Source organism: Muscardinus avellanarius, assembly GCF_963383645.1.
Source record: "Muscardinus avellanarius genome assembly, chromosome: 4".
Taxonomy (NCBI): domain Eukaryota; kingdom Metazoa; phylum Chordata; class Mammalia; order Rodentia; family Gliridae; genus Muscardinus; species Muscardinus avellanarius.
In genome coordinates, this window is record NC_137789.1 from 146,038,193 (window position 1) to 146,064,821 (window position 26,629).

Consider the following 26,629-nt stretch of genomic DNA (forward strand, 5'->3'; position numbering starts at 1 on the left):
GATACCAAGTGATTTCCTTTGGTTCAATTAATCACAGAAATGATTCCTCAATGAAAATGCCTTCCGATAAGCTCCCCCCATCAGATAGCTATATTTGGGGGTGTAAAAATGTGTTTTAAGGATTGGCCATATTTCTAAAATAACATGCAAATTTTATGCAAATGTAGCTCACAGGGATATAGTCAAGAGACTAACCAGTTTCTTTCTCTTTTTTTTTTTTTTTTTTTTTTTTTGGGTGGTACTCGGAATGGAACCCTTCTACCTCTAGGCTATGCTCCCAGACCTATTTTACATTTTTATTTGGAAACAGGGTCTCTTAAGCCAGTGAGCGCAGGGATTACAAGCGTGTGCCACCACGCCCGGCTAGAGACTAACCAGTTTCTTGTGATTTGTTTCTATCATTGCTTCTGTTCTAATTCTAAAAACCTGCTTTTAAGGAGGGTAGGACCTGGTGGAATTTAGTGTCTGTCTTTGAATATGAGATGTAACCCTTAATTCTCAGAATGTAACCCTTGGGCCTCTGGGATTCCTCAAGAGGCCAAACTTCTTTCTACAGACAATCAGACCTTTTTGAACCTTCTCCTGCAGTGCCGACTTCACACGGACAGTGTTATCAGCAATCCTGGGGGAATCACTTCAATAAGTCGAGTTGTTCATTCTCACCTACTTGAGTTAAACAAAAAACAAACTGCCAATTTCACTTAACAGCAGCTTTGATAGAGCAGTAAATACTGTTGATCTTACTAAACCTTGACTCTTGTGTGCAGATACTTTTAGTGTTTTGTGTAATACAATAAGAATTGCTTTAACTTCTGAGTATGGTGGCACTGAGTTGAGTTGAAAAATAATTCTTTGAATATTCTTTTTACTTGAAAAGAATTACTTTGTTCAGATGTACATATCTGTCAAGTATTTTATCAAAAATTAACAGAATGAGCCAGACGTGGTGAGCAAGCTTGTAATCTCAGCATTAGAGAGGCTGAGATGGAGGATCGGGTTCAAGGATAGCCTCAGCTACTTAGGCCCTTTGCAACTCAGTGAGACCCTGTTTCAAAATAAAAGAATAATAGGGCATGGGGTGTAGCTTGGAGGTAGGATGCCTCTGGATTTCAGCCCCAGTACCGCAAAACAAAACACAAAAAAAAATTAAGAAAATGAGACTTTCATTTCAAGAGCATGGCTGACATATATTGTTGCCAAGTATAAAATTCTAATTCTCAAGCAAATTAGGATTTTAGGACTCTTTTTCTTTCTTTCTTTCTTTTTTTTTTTTTTTTTTTTTTTTTTTTTTTTTTTTGTCTGCTACTCTGAGTGTAAGAACTTCTCAGTACTTTAAAGACTCTTACAGCAAGATGCATGATGATGTTTGCCCCTGCTGGGCTTAACTCTTAGTTCCTCTCTAGTGGACTGTGGCGTGCGCCAGCTGCCCAGCTAACTCCTGTTTTTTTTATGTTGTTTTGTTTTTTTTCTGCGGGTCTGGGGATGGAACCCAGGGGCATTCAACCTCCTAGCTACACCCCCTGCCCTATTTTTTCTTTATTTTGAAACCAGGTCTCACTGAGTTGCAAAGCTGAGTAGCTGAGGCTGTCTGCAAACCGTGATCCTCCAGTCTCAGCCTCCCAAATGCTGGGATTACAAGGGTGTGCCACCACGCCCGGCTTCATGGGATTTTTTTGTTTGTTTGTTTGTTTGTTTGTGGTGAAGGTGGAATTCAGGGCCTTTTCTACCTCCGGGCTATACTCCCAGACCCATTTTATACTTTATTTGGAAACAGGATCTTACTAAGTTGCTGAGAGCCTCACTAAGTAGCTGAGGCTGGCTTTGAACCTGCGTGATCCTCCTGTCTCAGCCTCCCAAGAGCGAGGGTTACAAGCGTGCACCACCACGCCTGGCTCACTTGCGTTTTCTGGTACTTGTGGTATAATGATACATGCCAGCACTTGACAGCTTTGCAATACTCAGCAGAGCAGCATTTTCCAAATGGGCAAAAACTCCCAAGTGCAGAATAAGTCAGTGGACGCCAACATCATATTACTAAAAGTTAACTGATCCACATTGCAACTAATGCTTACACTACCATTTGAGTTTTGATATTAAGAAATTATCCTTTATTATTTAGAAGGTCATTAAATGCTTCTGTTTTTGCAACTAGCTCTTTATGTAAAGCCAGATTTTCTTTAAATACTTAAGCCAGGGCAGCCTATCACAACAGATTGTATACACAGGCATATATATGAATGCAGTTGTCTTCTGTTGAGTGAAACATCAAAGATATGCAAAATATAATGCTCTTGTATATTTGTTTTGAAACAGTTTTAAAACAAATTATGTTAATAGTAAATATTGATGAACATAAAAGCTTTTGGGGGCCTTCAGTAATTCTTATAGAGTTATAGGGGTTCAGAGTTCAGAAAGTTTGAGAATTTCTGCCTTACTAAATAGGGAGAAGTTTACAATAAAAAGAGTGATAGTCATGAAAATTTCAGACAAATTCTTTTTTTCTATAAGAAAAATAGGATGTTGCTTATTTATGATGTAGCTATAAGGCCACAATGAAATAGCCATGTTAATTGAATCACCTAATTATGCTATTTTATATAATCAGGAACAAAGAGTAATATTTGGTTTTTATTAAGGAATTGTGTTTTTCCTCCCCAGGAAATTCGGTGTCACCATTAAATGTTGGAAATAATTCACCACCAAAAGAAGTAAAAACTGTAAGTTATTCTAACATATTTTCATATTGTCATTCAGATTACAGGTATCATTCAAGATCAGATTTCCTTTTCTTTAACTTAGTACCTTAAAAAAACCCAAAACAGTCCTTCTTCTTTTTAGGTGGTTGTGTAGATTCACATGCAGTTATTAGAAGTAGAGCTCCTGGGAAGGCTTTACCCAGGTCCCTCAGTGGTGACCTGCTGCAGGATTGTCGATACCCGACAGTCAACACGCAGACGTTCCCATCATTGCAGGGGAACTTTTGTGCCTCTTTATGGCTAAATCTACCAACCTTCTCATCCTCTGCCCTCCGTAATCCTGCGAAGCCACTAATGTAATATATATTTCCACAGTTTTGTCATTTCATGAATGTTGTATGAAAGGAATTCATATGTAAATTTTTGGAATTGGCTTTCACTGAGTAATCCCCTGGAGATTGAGCTAGGTCATGGGTACATAGCAAAGTCTGAACCTTTTCATTGCTTGCTGAGTAGTAGTCTATGGCATGAATAGCTTGCTTTACACTCTGAGCACAACTGGGTTGATTTTACTTTTTGGTTATTAAAACTAAAATTATGTCCAATTTTGCCCAAGAGTGCAGTTTTGGAGTCATATAGTAATTGTATAGTTTGCTTAAGGAACTACCAAGATGTTTCTGGAGTTACTGTACCGTTTCACATTTTCCCATTAATATGAAAATGCTGCATCATCAGCACTTGGTGTTCTTAGTTTTGTTTTTTGGGTTTTTTTTTACAGTACTGGGGATGGAACCCAGGGCATTCTACCTCCGAGTGACACCCCCAGCCCTATTTTTTATTCTTTTTTTTTTTTTTTTTTTTTTTTGAAACAGGGTCTCACTAAGTTGCAAAGGGCCTCACTAAGTAGCTGAGACTGCCCACAAACTGAACCTCATGGTTCAGTCTCCCAAATTCTGGGACTGTTTCAGCCTCCCAAATAATGGGGTTACAAACGTGCACCACCACGCCCTATTTTTTAATTCTTAATTTGAAACAGGTTCTCATTAAGTTTCGGAGAACCTGTGATCCTCTTCCTAGGCCTCCCAAGTACTGGGATTATAGGTGTGCACCGCCGTGCCGGGCTTCATTTGTATTTTTGTTTTACCCATTCTCATAGGTGGATCGTAATGCCTCATTTGGGTTTTATTTTGCATTTCCCTCATGTCTAATGATGCTGAATATCTTTTCATGCACCTGTTTGCCATGTGTATGTCCTGTTTGGTGAAATGTGTCTTGATGTATGTTGTCTGTTTTCTAATTGAATTATTTGGGTGTTTTCAGTATCTTGGTAGTTTTTTTGGTCAAGTATGTGATTTGCAGATGCCTCTTTCTAACCTGTAGCTGGTCTTTTCAGTCTCCTAAGAAGGTCTTCAGCAGAACAAAGGTTGTGCATTTTATTGAAGCCTGGTTGGTCAGTTTTTCCTTCTATGGATTTTTCTTTCAGTGTCTGTTAAGTCTGAATCCTTTGCTACTCTGGATACCAAAAATGTTTCTTTGAAAAGTCCCCTAGTTTTACATTTTACACTCAGTCCCCTAGTTTTACACTTAGAGCTAATCTTAAGAAACGGGGCTGAGATTTTTCACCTGCCTGTGGATGTTCTACGTCCGGCGCTATCGACTGACCGTGCTGGCTGGCCTCTTCTGAGTAGCTTCTGCACTTCTGTCAGAAATGGGTTGTCAGAGCCGGGTGTGGTGCATGCCTGTAATCCCTGCGCTTGGGAGGCAGAGACAGGAGGATCGCGCAGGTTCGAAGACAACCTCGCCTGGCTTAAGAGACCCTGTTTCCAAATAAAAATATAAAATAGGTCTGGGAGTGTAGCCTGGAGTTACAAGGGTTCCATCCCCAGTACCACCAAAGAAAAAAAAAGAAAGAAAAATTTCCTCGTGGCAGCATTTTAATTATGTCCCACAAAACTTAATATGTTGTATCATCAGTTTCTAAGTGTTTGTTTGTTTTGCAGGTCTGGGGATGGAACCCAGGGGCATTTGACCTCCGAGCTACATCCCCTGGTCTAATTTTTATTCTTTATTTTGAAACAGTGTCTCACTAAGTTGGAGAGGGCCTCACTAAGTAGCTGAGGCTGTTGGTGAACCGCGATCCTCTGGTCTCAGCCTCTCAAATGCTGGGATTACAAGTGTGCGCCACCACGCCCAGCTCTGTGTTTAGAATGAAAACTGTTCTATTGCTTTCACATTCAGAGAACAATATCTGTATTTTTGCCCTTCCCTCCCTCCCTTTGCTCTTTTCCTCTCTTCCCTCCCACCTCATGTGTACTGAGCACATGCTCTACCACCTCCAGCCCTCATTTTAAGAAAATTAAGGTTTTGTAGCTCTGGTCATGGTCTTAGTAGATGTTCTTTTGGCACTTGAAAAGAACATGCATCCTCCTGTCTAAGGGATTTGCCTGTTGCAGCTCTGTTTGCTGTGCAGACGGTTAGGATTGCTGTGTTATTGTTGGACCTTTTCTCATTGTCCCTCTCACATAGTTTTCCCCTCATTAATCTTTGATGTTAACACACCCACCTCTGCTTCCTATTAATGTCTATGAGGTACCTTTCCATCTTTTTACTCTAAGTTTAGATCATTATACTTGAAATAAATGTTCTTATAGATAATAGCATAATTACTAATTTCTTTGGTCCATCTGCCATTTTTATTTATTTATTTATTTATTATTTTGGTTCTGCGGTTTCTGGAAGCCCTTCTACCTCTGGGCTACACTCCCAGACCTATTTTTATTTGGAAACAGGGTCTCTTAAGCCAGCACAGCTGGCTTAGAGCCTGCGCGATCCTCCTGTCTCCGCCTCCTGAGCGTGGGGATTACAAGCATGCGCCACCAAGCCCGGCCGGTCCATCTGTCTTCTAAGCCAGATTTGGTGGCACACGCCTGTGATCCCTGTACTTGGAAGGCTGAGACAGGAGGATCGTAGGTTTGAGGACAGCCTCAGCAAGTAGTGTGACTCTCATTAACCTAGTGAGACCCTGTTACAAAATAAAATAGGGCTGAGGGTGTAGTTCAGAGGTAGAATGCCCCTGTGTACATCCCCAGTACCATAAACAAATAAAAAGTGAATAGGGCCGGGTGTAGCTCAGAAGTAGAACACCTCTGGGTTCAATTCCCACATCCCCCCAAAAAATCTTTTAATTGGCTTCTTAGTCCATTTGCATTTAATGTGACTAATATTTGAGCACTCTGCCATTTGTGTTTTGTATTTCTTGTGGATTACTCAGATACTTTTTATATTTGCATTTTGATTTATCTAAAGTGTTTAGTACATATTTTTGCATAGCTTTCCTAGCAGTTGCTATAGGTTTTACATTTATAGATATACAATTACTTGCATCATCGCTTTACCAATTTGAGTGTAGTGCAGACACCTCCTCTCCTCCTCTTCAGAGTTGTCTTGCATTTGTTTAAAAGTTTAGGGGTTTTAGTTGTACTTAAAGAAGGGAAGGATAGGGAAAATGTATCTGTTCTATCTTGTCCAAAGAGGAAGTCCCAAATTTAGTACTTAAATTATTACCAAGTTCTAATAATGTTCTCTATTCTTAACAGAAGCCCAGCAATAATGTGTCTCCTGCACGGTCAAAAAAATCACACAGGTTGGTTGAGAATTCCTTGTCCATAAGTAATCCAGCACTCTTCAACTCCTTAGGACCTCCGTTTCGGTCAACAACATGCCACCGCTGCGGTTTGTTTGGTAAGCGGATTGCTCCACTGTTCACTGGACTGTTCCACACATTGGAAAATTTTAATATGGAAAATTTTAAACATGTAGAATATAAACAGAGTAGCATATATGTAATTGATTTTTTAATAAAAAAGACAAAACTATTTGCTATGAGCAACATGTTTGACAGTTTATCTGTTGATGAAACTTTTGATGGTGTCTGTCTAGCTTTGAGCTGTTACGAGCAGAGTTCCCCACGTTCGTCTAGTCTTTGTGGACATGTTTTCATTTATCTTGAATGTACACATAGGAATAGAATTGCTGAGTGAAAGAGTAGGTACATGTTTAATTATTTATAAGAAACTGCCAAGCCATTTTCCAAGGTCTCATTTTGCATTCCAGTTGATAGAGTTCTGTTGCCTGAAAATAAATACTGTTTGACAGTTTTCTTTCTTTTTCTTTTCCTTTTCCTTTCTTCTTCTCCTCCTTCTCCTTTCTCTTCCTCCTCTTCCTCCTCCTCCTCCTCCTCCTCTTCTTCTTCTTCCTCTTCTTTTTTTTTTTTTTTGTTCTGGGGATGGAATCCAGAGGCATTCTACCTCCAGGGAACATCCCAGACCTGTTCTTCTAATTTTTGGTTTGGAAACAGGGTCTCACTAGGTTGATGAGTCTCACTATTTGCTGAGGCTGTCCTGGAATCTGTAATCCTCCTGGATCAGCCTCCCAAGTATGGAGATTACTCGTGATTTTAATTAGTTTCTTTGTAATCAGCTCAACAGTTGAGTAATTTTCATAGGCTTACCGGCTATTTGAATATTTATCTTTTATTTGTTTAGCTTTTTTTTTTTTTTTTTTTTTTTTTGGATGGAGGCATTTAAGACCAGCCTGATTTTTGTTGTTGTTACTACTTTTTTTTTTTTTTCCAGATTACCTATTTTCTCCTACCTGGTTACTGATAGGATTCCCCCCCCCCCCCCAGTACTGGGGATGAAACCCAGGGGCATTCTTCCTCCGAGCTGCAACTCCAGCCCTATTTTTTATTTATTTATTTTTATATTTATTTGGTGATACTGGGGATGGAACCCTTCTACCTTCGGGATACACTCACAGACCTATTTTATATTTTATTTGGGAACGGAGTCTGTGTGTGTGTGTGTGTGTGTGTGTGTGTGTGTGTGTGTGTGTGTGTGTGTATCGATCTGGGGATGGAACCTAGGGGCATTTGACCTCTGAGCCACACCCCCTGGCCTATTCTTTTTCTTTATTTTTAACTGGGTCTCACTAAGTTGCGGAGGGCCTCCGTAAGTAGCTGAGGCTGTCCGAGAACCACTATCCTCCTGTCTGCACCTCCCAAGCGCGGGGATTACAAGCATGCGCCTCCACGCCTGGCGTTATTTTTTATTTTGAAAGAGTCTCACTGAGTAGCAAAGGGCCTCACTAAGTAGCCAAGGCTGTCCACGAACTGCGATCTCCAGTCTCAGTACTGATAGAATTTTTAAAAATACTTTATTTTTAAAACTTTCTGGTTTTCTTGGTGTGTGTATCTCCATTGCGTTTTGTTCTGTAATAGATCTTGCGTGCCTTTTCCTCTTTGCAGTCCTTTTCTGTTTTTCTTTTGTGTGTGTGGGAGCAGGAACACAGAGGCATTCTATCTCTGAGCCTCACTCCTATTCTATTTTTATTTTTAAATTGTCTTGTTAGTTTGAAAGTCTCACTACTTGCTGAGGCTGTCCCAGAACGCACGAACCAGGTGTACAGCACTCCATCCAGGTTTTTCTCTGCAGTTTGAGGATGCTTTAATGGTTTAATCTTAATACCTAACCCTGACCAGCCAGGGGCATTCTACCGCCAAGTGATATCTTTAGCCCTATTTTCTATTCTTTATTTTGAAGCAGGGTCTCACTGAGTTGCAAAGGGTATCACTGAGTAGCTGAGGCTGCCCACGAACTGCGATCCTCCTGGTTCAGCCTCCCAAATGCTGGGAATACAAGCATGCGCCACCACTTCTGGCTTACATAGTCTTTTTGAGATCAACAGAATGGTGTTTGGAATGCCTAGTCCTGGGCAGCGTCTTGGCCCTGGTGCCATGTCACATGTTGGGTGACAGCACCATGACATCTGGGCTGTGCTCCACAGGGTCGCTGCGGTGCTCTCAGTGCAAGCAGACCTACTACTGCTCCACGGCCTGTCAGAGGAGAGACTGGTCTGCCCACAGCATCGTGTGCAAGCCTGTCCAGCAAAAGTAAGTGTTCTTTAGGAACTGTTGAAAGAGGTTGAGGGCTTTTTCTTAGAGAATAAGGATCTAAACAAAAGCAGGCCAGAAATATGGAGAAGTTGCTACTTTCTACATATTCATTGAGGTATAAGGACATGTACAAATCTGAAGTGAATAGTTCTGCAAATCTAGTTTTCATGAATATAATTTCACTAGATAACTAGATACTACATTTTACGATTTAGAACCTTGAGTTTTTTCCCAAGGTTAAAATTTTACGATGTTTTACTTTTAATCATATTCTCCTGAAATTTTATAAGTTGTAACAGTGCCTCACAGTGCCTCTTGAGTTGTGATTTTAAAATACTTTAATTTTAGGGCATTTACCAGTTTACAAAACAGTTTACATGTAATTTCATCTGATCCTCAAAACTGTAGGAAATAAAGGGATTATCTCCATTTTATCAGGGAAAAAACTGAGGCTGGGGCTCAGCATGGTGCATAGGCCTGTACTTGGGGAGGCTAAGACTGGAGGATCAGAGGCTCGAGGATAGCCTTAGCAAGTAGTGAGACTCTCATCAACCTAGGGAGACCCTGTTTCAAAAAATAAAATCGGGCAGGTGATATAGCTGAGGTAGAATGCCTCTGAATTCAATCCTTAATGCCAGAAAAGGAATAAAACACAAAAAACAAAAACCCAGGCTGGGAGTTGGTGAGTGCTCCCGTTCCCTCCCGTGGTGCGGTTGGAGCAAGCCTTCCCTGCACACAGGGCGGGCTCTGGCACCGGCTGCACGGACTCTTTTGACTTTGCTGCTGTTGTGATTCTTGTGGATAAAGCTGTTTGCTCTTTGTAGATTCTGCCATTGATGAGCTGGCATAATTGTGACTTATGGCCCCACTCTGACTTGCCCCTGTTTACATTATGTAATCAGTTGTTTTATTTCAGTTTCCACAAGCTTGAAGATAATAAATCACCTTTTGAAACAAAGAACCTGGAAGTGAAAAGTGAGGTATGGTATCATTGTCCTCAGAGCACACTTTAAATGACTATTGACTTAAGAGGACTTACACTAAATACGTAGGCCTGGGGGTGCAGCTCAGCGGTAGAGTGCTTGCCTAGTATTCGTGAGGCTCTGGGTTTCACTCACAGACACACACACACACACACACACACACACACATTTTTCAGAAATATTTTCACATTTCACCAGTGTTTTATCAAAACTTTTCTGTATATCCTGGTGATAGGATTATACGGCTCTCTGGGGTGCTTGAGAATTGTTTCTATCTAGCCTTTTTCCAAAAAGTTCTTGAGATGGCCACATCTCGGAACAAAATTGTTGTTGTTCTTTTGGGCTGCCCCAAAGCTCACTCACAGCCTCTATAGCCCTGCAGCCGTGGTTGTTCAGCTGTGTGTTAAACTCTGTAGGACTTGGCTTTCTGAGGATTTTGTTTTCCTCTTAATAGCTTTCCCCAGTTAAACAAAAAATCTATACAAGCTAAATTTGTAATAATTTGAAAAGCTTATATCCAGTTTCTGCTTAAGATTGTTTAACTTTCTTCAACTGTCCATAGCCTCTATTAAAAAAAAAACAAATCCGACTTCCACAAATACTCAAGTATTAACAAGTGTACATTATAAATTTATAATTTATTTAAAATGTCTACTTGTCAATAGACCATCTCCCTGATATTTCTTAAAAATAAACATTATCTTCCGTGTCATGGCCTCATTCTTGGGTGTGAGGGGCCCCTGGTGGTGCCGATAGGCAGTTTTAGGAATTGTTGGAGGGTCTTCCTATTTGTGTTTTTCTATTTAAGGCTAAGATGCAGGCTTTGAGGGCCATGAGTCCAGCAGTTTGCAGCCACAGTATCACTGAAACAAATGCCTGTAAGTAACTTATGTGTGTTTTCAAACCAGAGTGATTGTCCATCTGGGATTACTAAAGAAGTCGCCATTGGTGCTGAGAAAATAATGTTTTCTGATTTGAGAAGTCTACAACTCAAGAAAACCATGGAAATAAAGGTATTCTTTAATCCTTATAAACAGATCTAAAAAGTATATTTTCCCCTTATTTCCTATTTTTGAGTTCATAAGATTGCTACTGATGTCTGCTTGAATTAGGAAGAATGTAAAAAACCTATCTGCATCATTTTGTATCAGTTATAAATATTTATGAAAATTATATTTGCTTTTGTTCCCAGTGACTTATTCTCTTTTCTGTCTTTGAAAGGGTACAGTTACTGAATTTAAACACCCAGGTGACTTTTATGTCCAGTTATACTCTTCTGAAGTTTTAGAATCCATGAACCAACTCTCTGCAAGCTTAAAAGAAACATACGCAAATCTGGTACACGAGGAAGAATATATTCCTGTAAAAGGGGAAGTTTGTGTCGCCAAATACACAGTCGATCAGGTAATTCCTGGTGAAATTATTTAGTAAAACGCTTTAACTTGCCTTGTCTGCATCTGCTCGGCAGTTGTCAGTTCCAGCCAGAGCGTCTAATGCAGCAGCAGCAGCAGCAGCAGCAGCAGCAGCAGCAGCAGCAGCAGCAGCTCTCGGCCTCCGGCCTGGCCAGGGCACACGTGCTTCTCTCCCTCGGTGCCTCCCGCTCTGTTCATGGTTTCCTTCCTGCCCCAACCTTCTGTTTATGGCTTCCTAAGTGGCTGGTTATAGATTGAGCTTGCTTATTCGTGTAGCTGAGGTATTACTGTGAATAGCTTTCTTGGCTGGAATAGCTTTGGAATATTTACTCATACTTATTAAGGGGTCCTAATTACACAGTTATAGATAGGGATTTCTTAGCGAGATTTATAGGCAGCAAAGTTGACTTTTTAATTCAGTGCCTCTGACCACAACAGGAGCCTTTTGATCACGTGGTCTGTATGTTGGTAGAGAGTTTGATTGTGAGCTCTTGTTTTGAAGCAGAATATCTGTATTTCCCTTCCAGACCTGGAACAGAGTAGTAATACAAGATGTCGATGTGCTCCAGAAGAAGGCACAAGTGTTGTATATTGACTACGGAAATGAAGAAGTAATTCCAGTGAACAGAATTCACCAGTTAAGCAGAAACATTGACTTGTTTCCTCCTTGTGTGAGTGTTCTTTTAGTTTTTACATTGTAAATTCCTGTCAGTGTCCCCATGGACCTGTTCTCAGTGTTTCTTGTTTGCTTCTAGTCTGCCGTGTTATTGTACGTATTGGTGTGTCTGTGTAGACGAACCACCCAGCTCTGTTTCTTATCCCTTATTTAGTTAAGTAGAGCCTCAGGTGAGGCACTAACTTTTAGGTACACCTTTCCAGTCTGCTTTTTAGAAACAGTCCTTTTTAGCATTATTATTATTGTTGTTGTTGTTGTTTTTATTATTATTGCAGTACTGGGAATGGAACTTGGGCATTCTACCTCTGAGCAACACCCCCAACCCTATTTTTTATTTTTTATTTATTTTGAAACAGGGTGTTACTGAGTTGCAAAGGGCCTAAGTAGCTGAAGCTGTCTGTGAACCATGATCTTCCTGTTTTAGCCTCCCAAGTACTGGGATTACGCCACCACGTTCAGCTCATTCTTTATTTTTTGAAACAGGATCTCATGTTGTGGGGGGCCTCACGAAGTAGCTGAGGCTGGCCATAAGCCCATGATCCTCCTGCCTCAGCCTCCCAAGTGCTGGTATTACAAGTGTGCGCCACCATGCCTGGCATGAGAAATTCATTTTAAATATTAACATTTGTAAATAACTTGAACAAAATTTTTCAGGCCATAAAGTGCTTCGTGGCCGGTGTTACCCCAGCAGAGGGAAATTGGAGCCATGACTGTGTCAAAACAATTAAATCGCTGTTAATGGAGCAGTACTGCTCTGTAAAGATTGTCGACATCTTAAAAGAGGAAACAGTCACTTATGCTGTAGACATTATGCTGCAGCGTTCAGGTAAGATCTGAATATTTTTGATCGGGCACATGCTTAATGTATCGTGTAGTTGGAGAAGTTAGCTTCTGTATTCTGACTGTATCCACCTGCGAGTTGGAGAAATACAGAAACACGAAGGCGGAGCCCGTAACTGCAGCCACACGGATCGTGCCTGGAGACGGGACGTGGGGCTGGCAGTGTTGTCAAGACGTGGCACGCATTCATAGCGTTGGGTTAAAACGCTTAAAAAAGACTTGGTTTAAAAAGAAAAAAAGGGCCGGGCATGGTGGCGCACGCTTGTAATCCCTGTGCTTGGGAGGCGGAGACAGGAGGATTGCGCAGGTTAGAAGCCAGCCGTGCTGGCTTAAGAGACCCTGTTTCCAAATAAAAATATAAAAAATAGGTCTGGGAGTGTAGCCCAGAGGTAGAAGGCTTCCATCCCCAGTACCACAAAAAAAAAAAAAGGCCACATTTAGACTTAACATAGAAGCGGTGATGTTACCCTTGTGCTATAGCCATTACATTTCTACTCCAGACTTTCACTCCTATTTGAGGGACATTCCTGACTCTGAATTTACTCATCCTTGTTATCTGCAGGGGTTTTCTCTGAGCAGCCCCCATAGGACTGCCTTTCATTTGCACGTGGTGAGTCGGTTGTGTGATGGGAGCACTGTGTAATCATGTCCTTCCCTGCTGGCCTTCTGCCTGTTGGGAAAGTGACTGCTTCAGTGCCATATAACTGCCTCTTGGTTTCCTCTCTACCTTTTAGAGACTCATCATCATATGTGACTTGGTAGAAAAATGCAGTTATTCTGTTGAAATTTAGTATAAAATCCATTTATTTCTTGCTGTGTATATTTCATGTCATAATTTTAGCTTTTGGATATTATTTCAGGGAATTTGGATATCATATCAGTGCTGACTAGCCCTTGTTCGAGCCATATTATTAGTATGAGAAAAAGTAGTCTTGTGTCTTAAATTGATTTCACAATGCTTATTCTGAGTGTGCTTGTGAAATAGTAACTAAATCTCTCATATTACTCAGAATTTTGAAGAGAAATTTTAAAATTTTCTGTCAATTGACTATGGTAATTTTGCCTCAATCTTTTAAAAGTGGGTGTTATTAAACTATATTTTTCCCATAGTAACTGGTTTGGTAAAACATGCCAGTACATTAATAGCGGTAGGCTCTGAGTCATGTGGTCAGCTTATTTCTTACATTTTTGTCTTCTTTGTAAGATTTCTCAACAGAGATGTCTTTTCTTAATTTTTAGGACAGCTCTTAGACCATGTGCTTGTAGAAATGGGGTATGGTTTGACACCCAAGGAACAAAGCTCCACGGAGCACAGCGCAGAGCACAGTGAGTACAGACTGACTGAGCAGCAGAGTGGCTCAGTCACTGCAGAGTGCCGTTTCCACTAACCATCAAGACTTGAGAATGATACACATTCTTAAACTTCATAAGGAAGATGGTGGTATTTTTCATTTAGTAATATATTTCTTTGTGTGTGTGTGTGTGTGTATGGTACTGGGGATTAAACCCAGGGGCATTCTATTTTTGAGCTACAGCCCAGCCCTGTTTCTCTTTTTATTTTGAAAAAGGATCTAAGTTTTGAGGGCCTCACTGAGTTGCTGAAGCTTGCCTTGAACCTGTAATCCTCCTGTTTTAGCTTCCCAAATATTGGGATTACAAGCCTGCAACATGTGTGTGTGTGTGTGTGTGTGTGTGTGTGTGTGTGTGTGTGTTATACTGGGGATTGAACCCAGGGGCATTCTACCTCCAAACTATACCCCAGACCTATTTTTTATTCTATACTTTTGAAACGGTCTCATTGAGTTGCAAAGGGCCTCACTAAGTAGCTGAGGCTGGCCGCAAACCACAGTCCTCCTGTCAGTCTCCCAAATACTGGGATTACAAGCATGCACCACCATGCCTGGCTTTATACCTTGAGAATTTAAGCCTTCCTGAGCCTGCGTACTGGTGCACGCTTATAATTCCAGTACTTGGGAGGCTGAGACAGGAAGATCCGGGTTCACAACCAGCCTCAGATGCTTAGGCCTTCCACAGCTTAGTGAGACCCTTTGCCACCTCGTCTCTTTCACTGTCGGCACACGGCGGTGAGGAGGGCCAGCCAGGTCAGCACAGTGTGCTGTGTGCCCTGGTGCCCTTGCCTTTTCCTGCTGATGCACTTGTGCCTAGCTCCTCTGAGCGCACCTATCTCTGATTGTACAGCCCCAACAGACCTTCCCTCCTTCCCTGTAGCTCCCTGTGAACTTCATCTGTCTCCTCTAAGACCTAGAACTTTTAAAGAATGCAGACCACAGCCTTCGACTTGATTAACTACCTCTCTCCGTTGTCTCGCCTGGCATCTCACACACAGTAGTTCATCGTGAAATTTTCAAAACCACAAAACAACTTCCAATCTTTTGATGAACTCATGCTGCTAAGAGAGACCATGGAGAGCATCCCCTTCACTTATTCATATGTGAGAAAAGAGATAAGATAGAGTGGGTGCCTGGAGGCGGGGACCAAAAGCCAGAACCAGGCCCTGTGCACCTGCCATCGGAACAGCTGGGTGGTGGTTCAGTTTATGCTGTTGAGTGTTTCTCTTACTACTTACTTATATTTGGATTTTTCTGAAACTTTTTAAAAAATGTTCCTGACTTTTAGTTTCTCTTTTACCTTTACTTTTACAGTAGAGGTCGTTGAATTTACTTTGCTTAATGTTTGGGGCCAGTTATATTTCAGTGTGATTTTTGACATAACTCTGAGAGTTCCTTGCAATGCACTTTGAGAGTCATTCCTGGGTAGCAAAGTCCTTCCACTCTCGTGAGCTGTCGTTTCCCTTTGGTCTTTAGAGTGTCACACTGCCTAGCTTCACGGTGCCACTTGTTTTTTTAAATATGTGATACTCCAAATCTTTTTTATATTCCTGAGTTAAAACAGTGAAGTTGACCTTAGTTTCATCTGAGTAGTATCTGATTCTTATTTCCCTAAAGCTTTGAGGATCTTAACAATGCATTCCTTGGAATCTTGGAATTTTTAGGCCACATGCGTTTTTCGTTCCCAGGAATTTGTTTTTGTTACAGCATGTTTATTTACTGCTCTGTCGTAGCTGACTTGCCAACACAGTAGCCAAATTTCATTTCTTCACTTACTGGAGGCACCCTGAGGTACTCCTCATTAATTGATTTTTTTGGTGGTACTGGGGTTCCTGGAAGCCCTTCTACCTTACACTCCCAGACCTATTTTTATGTTTTTGAAACGGGGTCTCTTATGCCAGCGCGGATGGCTTCTAACCTGTGCTATCCTCCTGTCTCTGCCTTCCAAGCGCGGGGATTACAAGCGTGCGCCACCACGCCCGGCATTAATTGGTATTTGTGAGCATGCATCAGCATATGGCTCTGCTCCGGTCCTGCTGTTTCTTTTTTATTTATTTAATGTGGTTTTATTGGTGCATTAGTCTCACACCATAATGCAAGTCATGTCAACCATGACACACACGCACACAGCACTGGGTTCCCTCTTCATTCTTTCCCTTCCAAGTGCAGAGCACTAAGACTGCTGTTGGTAGTATTTTCATTAATGAGCCTCTCCTTAGAGCTCCTCTCTGGCTCCACAGAGGTTTCTCCGCCCTTATCTGGAACTCCTCTTGTATTCCAGTTACTCCCTAGTTTGTGCATATTAAAGAAAACATATCCTTTACCTTCTGTGATTGGCTAATCTCACTTTTCATAATGTTCTTCGGGTCCTTCCACTTTCTTGCAAGTTCCTGGGAGTTTTCTTATGTTCTGAGTTACTTTTCATGATGCTCAAAGCCTTTTTTTCTTCAGATTCCTGTTTGCCCTAATTTTCTTCCTCTTGATTTGGTATTTGTGTTTGTTCTTTTTTTTTTAACTTTTTACTCAATTAAAATTTCTGATTCTTAAAGTTATTATTTCCATAATTTGTTTCTTATGAGAGTTATCATTTCACTGTAGGGCAGGTTCTACCCTGATATGTTTCTACTTCAGGATCATAGGAGATGCAATCCAAGTTATATTTTCTTGAGCTATAGGAGACTAAAGATTCTACTTAAATTCTACTTTTAAAGCTTTTAACTAGATCTGAATTTCTTTTTTATGCTGATTTTTGGGGGGACAGATCTAGTTCTTTGTAGTGTAGAAAGTGACTTTATTACAGGCACGTATTCTTTTGGAGGAAGAAACACCCTGACTGCTGCCTCTCAGCAGCCTTGCCCAGTCATATCTCCATCATTTGCAAAATAATGGAAGTACACTTTTATTTTTTTACTTTTAATAAAGCCAACATGACTTTTCTCTTTTTCTCATAAGATGATCGTGAAGATGTTGGGAAAACAGCAGCTGAAAACAAAAATGTTGGCGACAGAAGTGACCTGATCCCCAAAGAGCTAACTTTGAATGTAGGTGACGAGTTCTGTGCTGTGGTCGCTCACATCCAAACGCCAGAAGACTTCTTTTGTCAACAACTACAAAGTGGGCGTAAGTAAATTGCCTCAATTTTTTCAAGAGACTCTAAGTAGTGGCATGTACACTTGTAATCCCAGCATTCAGGAGGCTGAAACTGGAGGATTGCATTTCATGGACAGCCTCAGCTACCTAGTGAGGCCCTCTGCAACTTAGTGAGACTTTGTTTCAAAATAAAGTATAAGCCGGGCTGGCGTGGTGGCTGAGACCTGAGGATCTCAGACAGCCTCCTCTACCTAGTGAGGCCCTCTGCAACTCAGTGAGACCCAGTTTCAAAATAAAGAATAAAAAATAGGGCAGGGGGTGTAGCTTGGAGGTCGAATGCCCCAGACCTGCAAAAAAAGAGCGACTCTAAGTACAAACTAAAGGTGAGGTGTAGTCTGCGTTTGCTTTGCTGATGTGCTCTGTGTCTGCAGACAAGCTTGTGGAGCTTCAGGCCTCGCTCAGCGAGTACTGTGGACAAGCGTCTGCACACTCTGATTTCTACCCATCCGTCGGTGATATATGTTGTGCCCAGTTTTCAGGTAAGGAAAGAGCATTACTGAATGTTTTCCTTATAGCTGAGTAAAAAAACAATTGAAATAGAATCATTGGTTTGATTTGCATTTGAAGCCTGAATATGTTTTTATTTTTATTTTATTTATTTTGTGGTACTAGGAGCGGAACTCGGGCTTTTCTACCTTAGGTGTGTACTCCCAGACCTATTTTATATTTTATTTGGAAACAGGGTCTCACTAGTTGCTGAGAGCCTCACTCAGTAGCTGAGGCTGGCTGCGAACCCATGCGATCCTCCTCTCTCAGCCTCCCAAGCGCGGGGATTACAAGCGTGCGCCACCACGCCCGGCTCAAGGTATGTTTTTAAATATGGTCAGTTGGACATATGACAATACTTGTAATCCCAGGACTAGGGAGGCTGGGACAAGGAGGATTGCAGGTTTGAGGACTGCCTTAGCACTGTAGTGAGACACTAAGCAACATAGCTAGAACCTGTTTCACAACAAAAAAAGGGCTGTGGGTATAACTCAGTGGTAAAGTGCTCCAGGGTTCAACCCCTAGTATCACAAAATAAATAAGTCATAAGGGGGAGAATGTATGATCGTGAAGAGGATGGGGTTAGTAAAGGAGGTTTTTATCATATTTTGCTCTTTTGGTTTTTGGAGATTGGTATAGATCATTCTGTTGACACAGATAAGGGATGTAGTTCCTCCTACACACACACACACACACACACACACGTCTTCTCAGTTTCATTTGGAATAGCAGAGAGGGCCTGGGTGCCTGAGCTGTCATGGTGCCTCTGCCATTTGCCGGTCTTGCCTGGTGACGGCCTAGTTCTGTTACTCAGCTGAAGGAAGGCCTGCTGCCTCATGGAGGAGAGACAGGCAGCGAGCCCAGCATGGTGGTGCTTAAGCCGGTGGAGTGCTGCTGACTGTATGGACACTGTAGAGATAGCCCTGCTGGATACCTTAGCAGTGGTTCCTTTACTGATCAAAACCTTGGGAGTCACTTGATCAGCACATGTTCTGTCCTCCTGAGCTGTCGTCTACAGAGACAGGCATGCAAACACATAATGACAGCATATGGCATGATGAATAAGTTAATAATCAGAGTTATACTCAAACTGAAGGTCACAGATAAGCAAAGGTGTTTGGGGAGGCCTCGTTTTTATCTTCATCAGTGAACTTTTTGAGGTTGGGCTCTTCTCGTCTCTTCTCATTTCAGAAGATGATCAGTGGTACCGTGCCTCTGTGTTGGCCTATGCTTCTGAAGACTCAGTACTGGTTGGATATGTCGATTATGGAAACTTTGAAATCCTTAGTTTAACAAGACTTCGTCCCATGATTCCAAAGTTATTGGAATTGCCAATGCAAGCTATAAAATGTGTGCTGGCAGGTATGGTTCTCCTCATTCTTAAAATATTAAAACCTAAAGGTAGAAGTTAAAACATGGAAAGATACACGAGGCACAGATAACTCACTTGTAAGACATTAAGAACATGATCACATGCTTAGAAATCACCGTGCATGACACTTGCCCACTAGGACCAGGGGTTTCCTTCCATGTCAATCTTTATATAAGTATAATGTACTTTAACTTGTATCTAGTATCAGATATTTTCAGTGAGACATGGTAGCACATTCCTGTAATCTTAGTACTTGGAAGACCTGCTTGGCAAGACTCAGCAACCTAGCAAAACCCTTTAAAATATATATATAAAAAGTGCTGGGAGAAGAGCTCAGAGGTAGAATGTCTCTAGTTTCAATCTCTAGTAACACACACACACACACACACACACACACACAATTTCCAAGTTTTTACTGTTAGAAACTACATTTTGCAACTCATCCAAGATCATTTCCCGGGGAAATGTTGAAGATAGCTGCCCTGCATGAGGCTTCCTTGGGAGACGTTCCCGAGGGATGTCACTGAATGTGCTGCTGTCCACATGTGTTTATGATGTGCACTGCCTTGTCCTCTGGAAAGGGCCCATCTTAGAGTACGCACCCACCATACAAGTGTGAGCAGTAAAGTTTCTCACAGGCACTCACACTGGAGAGGTATTTATTTCCCTATTACCTTTTGGCCAGTTCTGATAAGCTAAAGACTAAATTATTTTAGTTTGTTTCCCTACCAAAGTCTAAGACTTTTTGTCAATTACTGGGCTCGGGTGTTTTTAACTGACTTGGATGTAGCCTCGGGATTGTTGATCTGGGATTGCTGACCTGTCTGTGCCCGTTCACTACTGATGTGTGCTACAAATGTTTCATATTCATGTGAAAGACCAGCATTTTGTCATGGATTATTTTGTACTTTTATGACTTATAAGTTTGTGGAAGTCTAATTTACACATTGTAAAAATAACCGTTTTACACATACAGTTAAGTAATTTTTAGTAAATTTGCCAGTTGCACAGATACCTCCGTGAACCATGACCCTGATTGAGAACATTTTCGTTACCACAGTAAGATCTGGTGTTCCTATTCTGCAGCTAAGCCTCACGCCCCAGACAACTGCTGGCCTACCATCTGTCTTTATAGTTTGCTTTTCTACACGTGTATCAACAGAATGATTTCTTAATACTGTAATATAAGACCTATACATAGGACTTTTCTTCTGTTTTTATTCTCACATTTAGAAAAATCTTCCACACTAGTGGGACTTTCTGGTTCCAGAGATTTGCCATAGGTTTTAAGTTTAACTTTGCAGAAGTCAGGAGTTAAGTATCAAAGTGCTAGTTTCAGAATTATTTTAGCCAGGTGTGGTGGTGCACACTCGTAATGCCAGCATTTGGGAGGCTGACACAGGAGGATCGCGGTTCCCGGATAGCCTCAGCTAATATTAAGGCCCTCTGCGACTCAGTGAGATCCTGTTTCAAAATAAAGAATAAAAAATAGGTCTGGGTGTGTAGCTTGGAGGTAGAATGCCCCTGGGTTCCATCCCCAGTACCACTATTAAAAAGAATTATTTTAACATTTTTAAAAATTTCTTTGTTAGGAATACAGCCATCATTAGGTATTTGGACTCCAGAAGCTATTTGCCTCATGAAAAAAATTGCACAGAACAAAATGGTCAAAGTGAAAGTGGTGGACAGGTTGGAAAACAGTTCCCTGGTGGAGCTTGTAGATGAATCTGTGACACCTCATGTCAGTGTGTCTAAAGTTCTCGTAGACGCAGGCTTTGCTGTGGAGGAAAAGGGTAGAGTGACGGAGAAGCCCAGGGACCTGCAGAAGGCTGGTGGTGAGTAGATGTCTACTGAGGCGTGCAGAGGCTTCTATATGTGTCGGTGTGTCTTTCAAGGAGAATTGTCTTTTTAAATCTAACAATCATCTAAATACATTTAAAATTGTTTGAAAACTGAAATTTTTTGTTGCAAGTTTTATGGGTCACCGGAAGCAGAAGATTGATTAGAAATGTGAATCTGAAATTCAGTAAGGAGTAGTGATTAATTATAAGCTGGGTTTTTTTTTTTTTTTTTTTTTTTTGGTGGTACTAGGGGTGGAACCCAGGGGCTTTCTACCTCTGAGCTACACTCCCAGACATATTTTATATTTTATTTGGAAACAGGGTCTCACTAAGTTGCTGAGAGCCTCACTAAGTAGCTGAGGCTCAGCTCCCAAGCACTGGGATTACAAGCGTGCGCCACCATGCCCGGCTGTTTTTATTTTTTGATACGGGGGATTGAACTCTGGGGTACTCTGCCACTGAGCAACACCCACCCTCAACCCTTCTTAAATTTTGTTTGAAACCTTTGTTTTGTTTTGAAATAATCTTAACTAAGTTGCTGAGAGTCTTCCTGTATTGCTGAGGCTGTCCTTGAGCCTAAGACTACTAGCCTTCTGTCCCCACCTCCCGAGTACTAGAATTAAAAACAGATGTTCACCATCATGCCAGGCATCTTCAGTCCTTTTTAAAATTTTGAGACAGGGCCCCACTTACTTGTCTAAGCTATTCTTTATACCCTCCTGTCTCAGGATCCCTGTATAGCTGGGATTATAGGTGTGTACCACTGTGCTTGGCTGAAAGACTGAATTTTTTTTGGGGGGAAGGGTGTCTGGGGATGGAACCCAGGTGCATTCAACCTCCAAACTACATCCTCTGCCCTTTTTTTTTCTTCAGTTTTATTTTATGCTGGGATTACAAGCGTGCGCTTGGCTTTCAGTCCTATTTTTTATTCTTTTTTTTGGTGGTACTAGGGTTCCTGGAAGCCCTTCTACCTCCGGGCTACACTCCCAGACCTACTTTTACATTTTTTAAAATTTGGAAACAGGGTCTCCTAAGCCAGCATGCGCGGCTTCGAACCTGCACGATCCTCCTGTCTCTGCCTCCCAAGCGTGGGGATTACAAGCGTGTGCCACCACGCCCAGCTCTATTTTTTATTCTTTATTTTGAAACAGGGTCTCACTGAGTTGCAAAGGGCCTCACTATGTAGCTGAGGCTGGCCATGAGCCCAGATCCTCCTGTCATAGCCTCCCAAATGCTGGGATTAGAAGCGTGTGCCACCAGGCCCCGCTTGTAAGACTGATTTTTAAGGCTGACTTTCTTGTAAAGTAACTCCGAATGTCAGTAGTTAATCTTTCAGAAGCAGATTCCTCAACATCCTGCCCCTGCTACAGCTCACCTCTGTCCATTTCTTGTGCAAATGTTGGGTTGTTCCACAGCTCCCTGGGGTGCAGGTGGAGAAGCAAGTCCTCCGAGGTGCACGTGGGTTGAGCTTGTTGTTGACCAAACAGTGGATGTGGCGGTCTGCATGATAAATAATCCTGGAGAATTTTATTGCCACGTCCTAAGAGAAAATGGTAAGTTGACTGTTCTTTTCTTTTACAAATAAATTGGCATAGATAATAACATGAGTTTGATACTGAATTACAATAAAAGTATTTTCTAAGAAGGGCCAAATGAGTATTTGTATTTCTAAGAAAGATTTGGCTATACTTCATTGGCATATATTTTCTCAAGCTGTTATTTTTACTCTCACCAACCTTTTTGTAATTGAGCCAATCTAGATTTAATAAAACACCTCTTAAATAAATTAACTTTTGAAAGTTAAATTTGTTGATGTTACTGATGTATTACATACATAGATAAATATCCACATAGGCGTATGGCATGATGAATTATCACAAGGTTTGGGTTTATATGTTTCCTTTTACCTGCAAAGCTCATGCTCTGGTATTACTATGATACTGCTATAGTAGCTCTGACTCTCTGTCCTGTAAATCATTGGTATTGGCTAATATTAACTAATGAGTATTAACTAATGACTGACTTCCTAATAATTTCTTGGTGCACTTAATAGTTGCTTTGGGATGTAACAGATTTTTGTGATCAAAACATTTTCCAACTCTAAGGAAAATCTGCATTGGTATTTTTTAATATTGTTATATATATATATTGTGTTTTCAGCCTTAAAGAAGCTCAATGATTTGAATAAATCACTAGCAGAACATTGTCAACAGAAGTTGCCCAATGGTTTCCAGTTAGAAATAGGGCAACCTTGTTGTGCTTTTTTTGCAGGTAAGCTGAAGTTAGCCTCATTGTGACTATTAGAACCTCTTGTTTCTGACTTTCAACCCTAAATTTTAGTGCATATCTTCTAACAAATACTTAAGTACTTCTCACAGCCAAGAGTAAATGCATGCTTAAGATGTAATTTTTTTTGTAATAAGGAATCTGCAAATGATACATTCTTGCCTAAACTTTGTAAACATTTTTAAATGCTTTTCTTTCTAGAATTTCTGATAGTAAGTTAGATAATGGAAGAGCTTTTTACCACAAAGTTATTGTTTCTTATTTCCCTGTACGTATTAATTATTATTATTTGGTGATACTGGGGATTGAACCCAGGAGTCTTCCACCTCTGAGCTACACCCCAGCCTGATCTTATTATTTTATTTTGAAACTGGGTCTGATTAAGTTGCCAAGGCTGGCTGCGAGCCTGAGATCTTCCTGTCTCAGCCTCCAAAGTACGGGGATTATAAGTGTGAGACACCACTGGGCCCAGCTCTACATGTCAATTTTGAAACATGTGATGAAATTCTTTGAAAGAGTTCTCCTATTTTTATATTAACTGAGTAACAAGTAAAATCTAAGCCATTAGTAGTAAGGGTATGGTAAGTCTTTAAGATTAGCAGATATGTTCCAGTTTGTTGTCTTGCCTTTCACATTCTATTTATTGTATAGATTATTAATGGAATTTTCATATCAGATATAAAAATGGTACTATAAAAGTTTTAGAGATATTCTAAAAATGTATTTGAAAAGTCTGCTTGGACTTTTTGTTTGACATTGGGGATTGAATCCACAGGTACAGTAGATCTATCTCCAAGCTACATCCTCAGCCTGATTTTTATTTGGAAACAGGGTCTCACTAGGTTTCTGAGGGCTTTGCTAAGTTGCCGAGAACCTGCGATTCTCCTGTCTCTGCCTCTCAAGTCCTGGAATTACAAATGTATGCCACCAGGCCCAGCCTGGAGATTTTTGAATGAGCATCTATAGGCATAATTTAAGAAGTGACCAAGCGGGCATGGTGGCACATGCTTGTAATCCCAGAATTTGGGAGGCTGAGACAGGAGGATTGTGGTTCGAGGACAGCCTCAGCTACTACTTAGGCCCTTTGCAACTCAGTGAGACCTGTTTCAAAATAAAGAATGAAGCTGGGCATGGTGGCGCACGCTTGTAATCCCTGCACTTGGGAGGCTGAGACAGGAGGATCCCCAGCCTCAGCTACTTAGTGAGGCTGTCAGCAACTTAGTGAGACCCAGTTTCCAAATAAAATATAAAAATAGGTCTCTGAGTGTAGCTCAGAGGTAGAAAGCCCCCAGATTCCACCCCCAGTACCACCAAAAAAAATAAAAAAATAAAAAATAGTGCTGGGGGTATAGCTCGGAGATAGAATGCCCCTGGGTTCCATCCCCAGCACCACACAAAAATATTATTTAGTAATATACTAAATATATTACTTTAGATAAAAGTTTCCCCCAAAGATAAAAATAACTTAAAACATTAAAAGAGAAATTCTCTGGGCATGGTGGCACATGCTTGTAATCCTCGTACTTGGGAGGCTGAGACAGGAGGGTTGCATAGGTTCAAAGCCAGCCTCAGCTACTTAGTGAGGCTCTCAGCAACTTAGTGAGACCCTGTTTCCAAATAACATATAAAATAGGTCTGGGAGTATAGCCCGGAGGTAGAAAAGCCCCTGGGTTCCACCCCAAGTGCCACCAAAAAAAACAAACAAAAGACATTCCATGATACAAGCTTTGTGTTAACTCTAGGTGACAGTAACTGGTACCGTGCTTTAGTCAAGGAGATCTTACCAAATGGAAACGTTAGAGTACACTTTGTGGATTACGGAAATGTGGAAGAAGTTACCACAGATGAGCTCCGAATGATATCATCAGAATTTTTAAAACTTCCATTTCAAGGGATCCAGTGCTGGTTAGTAGGTATGGTCAGGAAAAAAAAAAATCAAATGTTTTCTAATACTTAAGATGTATAATCTTCTAAACCTAATAGTACAACTTCAGTATTTTATGTGAGTAGTGTCCAGTGTTGGTGTCAGAGAAGGGAAGTAGTGTCTTTCTAGTTATGGAAATGAAAATAGACATAACCCTCTGGAAGGCATTTTGCAGGATTCCTTAAGAGCTTCAGCTAGTATGACTCTCTGATTCAGCAATTTTACTTACACCAGTCTATCCTGAGCAGTTTGGAAATGGTGCAGAGTTCAGCTGCAGGAATTAGCAGCACTGATGCTCATGAAGCGAAACCACTGAAGTGGCCAGTAGAGGACAGGTTAGATGGTCAATACCGGGTAATGACCGCACCTGTTTCATTGAGGGTTGTGAGGATAGATTACTGTTTAGAACAGGGGCTGGATTAAAAATTCTACATAAGTCTTTATTACACTATCAAAATGTTAAATATGTTATCAGTAGAATTATTTATGATGTAAGAAAAGAAAACAGGAGCTTTACAGGTTTGAGATCAGCCTCAGCAATTTAGCAAGGCACTGAGCAGCTTCAGTAAGACCCTGTTTCAAAATAAACAGGGCTGGGGCTTAGTTCAGAGGTAACACCTTGGGATCAATCCTCAGTACCATACACACAAAGGGAAAGAGGGCTGCAGGACAGTGTGCACACAAACTCTAGAGCCAACTTTACTGCCTACAAATCATTTAACTTTTTGTATTTCCATTTCTTTTCATCTGGAAAGCAATAGTACTTTGTTAAAGAGTTATTCAGAGTAAAATAATTAAACATATAAAGCATCTAACAGTGCTTGGCAGTATTCCTATAATAACTGTCATAAACTTTTTTCAATGCTGGGGATTGAACCCAGAGCCTTGGGAATGCGAGGCCAGCACTCACACTGATGTACAGCCGCAGACCTTTTTATTTTGAGAAAGGATCTTCCTATGTTGCCCGACCTTGCTTGAACTTTGTTTTTTTTTTTTTTTGTTGTTGTTGTTTTGTTTTGTTTTATGTTACTGGGGATGGAACCCAGGAGCATTGTACCTCCGAGCCCTATTTTTCAGTCTTCTCATTTTTGAAACAGGGTCTCTGAGTTACGAGGGCCTCACTAAGTAGCTGAGGCCGTCTGCAAACAGCAACCCTCCAGTCTCAGCCTCCTGAATGCTGGGGTCACAAGCGTGCACCACCACACCCGGCTCTTGCTTGAACTTTTGATTCTCCTGCCCCACAGCCTTTCTAGTAGCTGGGATTACAGGTGTGCACCACTGAGCCTAGTTTATATTTTTTAATAAGAGCGCATGTGTTTGGGTGAGGAGCACGCATGGTTGTGTGCATTTCTTTTTGTGTGTGTGTGGGTCTGGGGATGGAACCCAGGGGCCTTCTACCTCCAGGCTACACTCCCAGACCTATTTTATATTTTATTTGGAAACAGGGTCTCTTAAGCCAGCTGAGGCTGGCCTCAAACCTGCGTGATCCTCCTGTCTCAGCCTCCCAAGCACAGGAATGACAGGTGTGCGCCACCACGCCTGGCTCCTGTCCTGTTTTTTTTATTCTTTATTTTGAAACAGGGCCTCACTGAGTTGCAGAGGGCCTCACTAAGTAGCTGAGGCTGTCCAAGAACCGTGATCCTCTGGTCTCAGCCTCCGGA

The 26,629-nt window shown here is 41.2% G+C and overlaps 1 protein-coding gene across 1 annotated transcript in view; it reads left to right on the forward strand.

Moving 5' to 3' along the window:
• Positions 1 to 26,629, forward strand: part of TDRD1 (tudor domain containing 1) — a gene marked incomplete at both ends in the record, with an annotated part of 36,488 nt that overhangs the window by 438 nt on the left and 9,421 nt on the right. The window contains 16 exons of the mRNA XM_080694871.1: positions 2,659 to 2,717; positions 6,293 to 6,437; positions 8,541 to 8,646; positions 9,566 to 9,629; positions 10,541 to 10,645; positions 10,854 to 11,036; positions 11,572 to 11,715; positions 12,375 to 12,546; positions 13,800 to 13,886; positions 16,862 to 17,029; positions 17,431 to 17,538; positions 18,737 to 18,907; positions 20,510 to 20,752; positions 22,174 to 22,311; positions 22,919 to 23,029; positions 24,787 to 24,957. Of these exons, the coding sequence (XP_080550997.1) occupies positions 2,659 to 2,717; positions 6,293 to 6,437; positions 8,541 to 8,646; positions 9,566 to 9,629; positions 10,541 to 10,645; positions 10,854 to 11,036; positions 11,572 to 11,715; positions 12,375 to 12,546; positions 13,800 to 13,886; positions 16,862 to 17,029; positions 17,431 to 17,538; positions 18,737 to 18,907; positions 20,510 to 20,752; positions 22,174 to 22,311; positions 22,919 to 23,029; positions 24,787 to 24,957 (2,175 nt within the window). The remainder of the gene's footprint in view (positions 1 to 2,658; positions 2,718 to 6,292; positions 6,438 to 8,540; positions 8,647 to 9,565; positions 9,630 to 10,540; positions 10,646 to 10,853; positions 11,037 to 11,571; positions 11,716 to 12,374; positions 12,547 to 13,799; positions 13,887 to 16,861; positions 17,030 to 17,430; positions 17,539 to 18,736; positions 18,908 to 20,509; positions 20,753 to 22,173; positions 22,312 to 22,918; positions 23,030 to 24,786; positions 24,958 to 26,629) is intronic.